The sequence below is a fragment of the Bidens hawaiensis genome, unplaced genomic scaffold, assembly GCF_021521415.1.
Source record: "Bidens hawaiensis isolate Kalapana, Puna unplaced genomic scaffold, B.hawaiensis_p1.1 tig00041727_1, whole genome shotgun sequence".
NCBI lineage: Eukaryota > Viridiplantae > Streptophyta > Magnoliopsida > Asterales > Asteraceae > Bidens > Bidens hawaiensis.
In genome coordinates, this window is record NW_027497392.1 from 76,509 (window position 1) to 83,111 (window position 6,603).

Consider the following 6,603-nt stretch of genomic DNA (forward strand, 5'->3'; position numbering starts at 1 on the left):
GTTTCATAAGCACACCCATACGTCACCAATTACGTAACACCAACCTTAATGGTATTATCAAAATTCAGATCACATGGTCTTCATTGTGTGCGCTATGTTACCTATGTAGTAGCACTTGGCCATTTAATACAAGGTTTGTACAACGATCCTAGAATTTCTTTGTTTATTTTAATGGATGGTTGTGTATATTTGACAACCCATTTGTACCATAATTAATGCTGTTTCATAAATGTTCAACCATCCCCTGAGATTCACCTCGAACATGATTTCAACTTACATCAAAGCCAAAATTTCATTCACCCCCTTTCTTTTCCTCTAGAATTTTCGTACTTACGGATACTATGGAATATTACATAGCTAGAGAAGCAACCAAACTAATTAATATAACATAGAATTATCTTAAAACAATATAATTTTCTAATATGATCACTTATATATGATTGTAAAAATTCTAACTGGACATCACTGATAAATTCATATTAAAATCAAGAGTAAAGTGTCATTTTAGTCCTTTTGGTTTGTCAAATAACGCGAATTTAGTCCAAAAACTTTATTTTTTGCATATAGACCCTCCACGTTTCCCAGTTCTTGCCAATTACATCCAAATTACTAACCCCGCTAAATTTAACTGTAAAGTCAGGGGTAGACATGTCATTTCACACTTTCTTATTATAATATTTATTTTAGTGAACAGCGGTTTTCGTCCCTCTAGTTTGTCCAAATCTGCAGTTTTAGTCCAGTAGTTTCAAATTTGCAATTTTCTTCCATATGGTTTCATTTCACTTGCAATTAAACCTGAATTCCCTAATATCGTTAAGTATGGTCATTAAACCCATCAGTGTACCCTTCACGTGAGGGGCAGTTTTGTTCCTTTTTTTCCCCAAATACACCACAGCCCCTCACGTGAGGGGGCTTGTGAATTAGGACTGAAGTTTATTTAAGGAGAGAAACGGCAAAATTTAACGGAGTTAGTGATTTGGATATAATTGACAAGAACCGGGAAACGTGGAGAGTCCATATGCAAAATATAAACTTTTTGGACTAAATTCATATTATTTGTCAAACCACAAAAACAAAAATGATACTTTACTCTAAAATCAATTAACCACTGATTGACACCCTACAGCCGAACAGTGATTACTACCAACTGATCACTCATAATATTTCACTTATGTATTTAAAATGATGTATAATATCCTTGTATAATGTGTACTTATATTTTGAATAATAACAATAATAATAATTAAAAATGCATATAATAATGAGTTGTTACGTACCTAACTGGAAATGAATATTTAAAGTGGAATCACTGAAATGATAACCACCTCGTAGAGAAACTATACTCTTCTAGAAAGTCAAGAATTAATACTTTTGATTAAAGATTGTAACAAATCTTTAAAATTAAATACTCGTTTTTACATTATAACGCCAAGGATGACGCCAGCTAAAACGACTTTAAAAACAGACAACACTACGAAATCACATGTTTTCAATCAGAAATACTAATATAAATCCTAACGATCATCTTCAATATATAAGAATGCAAGGCGAAAACGCAGATTCTGGATCATCTCCAAGCTTCAGTTGTTATTCTTCTTCTGATAGCATAACATCCACAGCAATCGCCAAAGTGATCAGCGAAGAACATGCAGCTCGATTACACATTATTGACGACCAAGACTTTGAATTCGGATTAGTGCTAAACGATGAAATTGCCTTTTTTCCTCTTTTCAATCGTAATTCCAAGGATCATGAAACTGATGCTTCTTCGATTACCGGTGCGTTTGAGAAGCTGTTAATTGATCAACCGGAAGAATCTTCATCGTGTTCGTCATCGGAAGCCGATGAATTGGAGCATCTACCTTCTGGAACGTTCTGCGTATCGCATATGACTAGATGTAAGAAGAGTAGTTCCACCGGGTCCGGATCTAAACGGTGGAGATTCCGGTATTTTCTCCGACGGAGTAACAGCGAAGGTAAGGAGCCGATGGTGCTCTTAACTTCTAAGAAGGAGAAACGGAATCCCGGTGAGGTTTCGAAAGTCGCGCAAACTCCCGTTCACGAGCAGTTTTACGTGCAGAGAAGAGCGGAAAATGAAGTCGGGAAGAGGAAGTCGTATTTACCGTACAGGAAGGATCTTGTAGGGTTGTTTGGGAATGTTAATGGAATGGGAAAGATGCTTCCGTTTTGATATAACAATAATAATAATAATAACCTCAAACGCAATTTTGTTGATTCATTGAGTTTCTCAAGCTCGGATTATTGTAAATATCATGGGTTAATTAGATAATTATGCCTTTCCCTTAATGAATCGGTTAATTTGATTTCTAAGTTTTACATAATAATTAGAGTTGTGAAGAGGTAGGTCCCAGCAGAGCCCAGTTGGACCCGCAAGACTCACCTTGAAAAGGGACGTCTGCGCAGTTGAACCCGCAAGACTCCTTAACGGACGTCTGCGCGGTTGAACCCGCAAGACTTAACTTAAAGGGACGTCGGCGCCGAGACCAACTGGATCCGCAGGACCCACCATGCTCAGAGACGTGACGTCCTTACACGCAGTACGCAAGCTGTTCCCGCAGGAAAAGCCTCCCAATGGTGAAGTACTCTGCCTGTTCCCGCAGCTGCGGATACAAGCCATCAGGGAAGGATACCTGCGCAGCAAAGCTACACGCACAAGGCATTTAACTCTCATAATAATTCAGTAATGTCACCTGAAGAAGGAATGAGCAAAGCCGGGAACTCTCCCGCACAAAGCCGAGAGAACTCCCGCCCAAATGAGCCAGTCCGTACGATACTGTAGGATCTTTTGTACTGTACCTGACGAGGTATGGGCAAAAGATCTGACCAAGGATACGACAGCTCACTGACAACGGTATGACGAGCAGCACGCTCTTGTACTGTATGTCACTATTAGCCGCTGCCTACTCACCAACCTGTCGGAGGACGTGCATAGCCTGCAGTTGGTGGAACAGGAACAGTACACAGCCGGCCTGGTCACTATCAGCCGCTGCCTACCCACCAACTACCAGCATGGCATGTGCATAGCCCACAGTTGGTAGAACAGGAACACTATTCAGCCGGCTGTACCTTCTTGGAAACCTACCTTCGGCTATAAATACTCCAACACTTTGGAATGGTACATCATCATATCATCTCATCTTATATCTTATATCTTATACCTGATATCTGCTCTAGCAATCTCTTAATATACACTTATATTCAAGAGCAACCTAGTCTGATTCTCACGCCGGAGGGTGGTCACAAGGAGGTACCCCCCCCCTTCTCAGTGACGAGCTCACGGTGTCTGTTTTGCAGGTTATCAGAAGAACCATCTTTGCCGGGTCTAACCCCTCGTGGGAAACATCTATTTAACCCCCAGATTACCCGTAATCTGCCCGGGGTCGATTAGTGTTTCTTCATTGGCGCCATCCGTGCATAAAAGCTAGAACTTAATTCATTTTCAGTTTTCTCGAAACTTCTGGAAAGATGGTTAAAGAAACTCCGGTAACCACAACCCCAGCTACTGGGGGGAATACCGGCGACTACACAGTTCTTACGAACACTACCCCGGTTACCCAAGCCGGGGCAAGTGCAGTAAATTTTACGAACACTACCCCGGTTACCCAAGCTGGGGCAAGTGCAGTAAATCGCTCACTGGGATACACCGATACCCAGTTAGAGAGACAACGAACGAGGCTCCCCCGCCAAACACTCGATGAAGTTAAAGCGTGGGCGGAAGCACGTCAAAAAGAATTCCAAGCTGAGTTGGATGAACGCTTACGTTCACTCCAACAGGCTGATGAATTCATACAGTACTCGGACGATGATTCGGAGGAATCCGATAGTGACGCAAACCCTCGTCATAGGGCGAAAGGGAAGCGTAAGGAAACGGACTCCCAACCGAGAAGGCGTTTTGGAGAAACCTTCAAACCAAAAAACGCGGGTGGAAACCCACGTGACTTCTCCAAAACATTTACACCAACTGCTGCAAAGGCGGGAACGTCCAAATTTGCAAGGGACATTGCGGAAGCAATCGCCCCAAAAAGTGCCAAACAGATGTCCAACATCGGCACTTACGATGGTATATCTGATCCAGACGATCATTTGAACAGGTTCATAGCGGGGGCAACCGTCAGTAGTTGGACGGAACCTACGTGGTGTTACATGTTCCAAATGACGCTTGTTGGGGCAGCTAGAGCGTGGTTCGATCGTCTACCGGTCCACCACATCTACGATTGGGCTGACTTCCAGCAGAAGTTTAGCCAACACTTCAGCCAGCAAAGAAAATATACCGAAGAGCAATGGACAATCCTCAATTGCATTCGAGAGGAAGATGAATCTTTGCCAGACTTCATCACTCGCTTCAACTCAAAGAAGCTAAGTCTGGGTAATATTAGCGGAGATCTTGTTCGCGCTGCTTTCATCCAGGGCGCGAATGACCCAGAGCTCATTCGCACCTTAACGGGTAAAGATGGCATGCCATCCACATGGGATGCCATCATGACAGCAGCTAAACGCTTTGCGGAAACGGAGAAGCAACTGGGTAGAGATCTCCCCCAGAGCACAAACCTCTACACCCAGAAAACAAGAGAAGACAACGTCCTTACCGCCCGGCTAAACAAAAAGCGGAAGCTAGGCATTTGGCAGTCAAGGGTAAACTTTGACACCTCATCCGGCTTGCAACATCGGTTAGGCGGAAGGGATAACGTACAGTCGAACCAGAACTCCAGATGGACGCCACTCACCAAAAGCGTCACCGAGATATTCGCCACTAAGAATCTCCCATGGCCAAAGGCTCCAATAATCCGACATCATCACAATGCCGATCGAAGCAAATACTGTGACTTTCACAGGACAAAAGGCCACAACACTGAAGAATGCACAGACGTGAAGGACATCGTCGAAGCATTTGTCAGAGATGGGACGCTCGCACACCTCGTGGCGTAACGAACGCTGAGCAGGCTGATGCGTGTAGAACCCCAGTTGGGGAAAACACTAAAATTGCAGCTTCAATGGTGGAGACTACATACTGCGTAAACAACGAGATCCCGAACCAGGTGCATATCGGCTCGATGGCACTCCCATCCCAACAACATGGAAGGGAGCTCAATTACACAGTTTGCATATAGATCAATTCCAAACTTGTAAAGAAAAGGCCAGAGCCACTTCTAATGGAAATGATTCTCCTTAGAACATTGATGCTAATGATCTTACATTTATACTTATGAACTTTCCACACTGATATGCCGGTCTTCACCGCATACATAAGTGGGGAAGTCGTTGCTTGTGGAAGGCGGCAAAACCCGCATAAACACAAAAAACGGCAAACCTTCACGCAGGTCAGTCATAGGTAAAGTTTGGTGATCCCACTAAATGAAAGTGCCGGTCCTAACCGCACAAATCATGATAAACTGAACTAACCTATTGACAACCGCGCGTCGAACGGTTAATTTATTCAACACTGATGCCGGTTTTCACCGCATAAATAAGTGTAAAGAAATCGTTGCTTGTGGAAGGCGGCAAAACCCGCATAAACACAAAAAACGACAAACCTTCACGCAGGTCAGTCATAGGTAAAGTTTGGTGATCCCACTAAATGAAAGTGCCGGTCCTAACCGCACAAATCATGATAGAAGAAACCGAACTAACCTATTGACAACCACGCGTCGAACGGTTAACTTATTCAAAATACTTAGAAAATTTCTAACAGAAGGATGAGGAAAACCTACACGCAGGTCAGATGTAGGTAAGGTTAGTCATCCTACTAAGTGCAAGTGACGGTCTTACCCGCACAATCACGAACGAGGAAGCAAAACTTCAACCTATTATCTACCACGTTCAAAGGTTAACTTATTCTAAACACTTAGAAAATTTCAAAGGAAAAGATGAGGAAAACTTCCACGCAGGTCAGATATAGGTAAAGTTTAGCCATCCTACTGAGTGCAAGTGACGGTCTTATCCGCACAATCACGAAAGAGGACGCAAAACTTTAACTTATTATCTGCCACGTTGAAAAGTTAACTTATCTAAGTACTAAAGAAATTGCTAAGTTAAATCAAAATATGCGTGAAATAAACAAGGCAAGGCATTAGCAAATAATCTTTATTCCATCGAAATTCAAATATTACAAAGATTGCTGGGTACATACCCGCATACAAAAGAAGCTATACAAAAATAAAAATCTACTCTAATGATGGAAATGGATCTTCAGGATCAAGCTTCAGGACCACTTCCACTTGGACCCGCACCATCAGTAGAGTGTGGCGGTTCAAGGAAAGCTTTAAGGATAGCCAGCCCATCATCAGCAGCAGCAACTTCATTCACCTTCTCCACCACCGGATGCGGGAAGGCAGCATACTGGTTCACTGCTTGGTCATAAACAGCTTCAGTATCCACATCATACAAAGGGAAGTTGGAAGGCGGGATGCCTTTCTCAACGAACCCTAGACCAAGCAGGAAGCCGGCCTTTTCCCCATCCTCATGAGAAGCGTTGAGGGCTGCGCTCATGGCATCGTCGTATGATGTGTCCGTGAAGACTCGATGCACAACCTACAAGAAAAAATACAAGTGTCAGAACCTTTTCTATGTACAAAGAAAAGCGTA

The 6,603-nt window shown here is 43.0% G+C and overlaps 1 protein-coding gene across 1 annotated transcript; it reads left to right on the forward strand.

The window, feature by feature from the left end:
• The first annotated feature begins 1,540 nt into the window (after nt 1-1,540).
• LOC143593151 (uncharacterized) lies at nt 1,541-2,191 on the forward strand. The gene has a single exon (XM_077072869.1). The coding sequence runs from the start codon at nt 1,541-1,543 to the stop codon at nt 2,189-2,191; it is 651 nt and encodes a 216-aa protein (XP_076928984.1).
• Nucleotides 2,192-6,603: the final 4,412 nt, after the last annotated feature.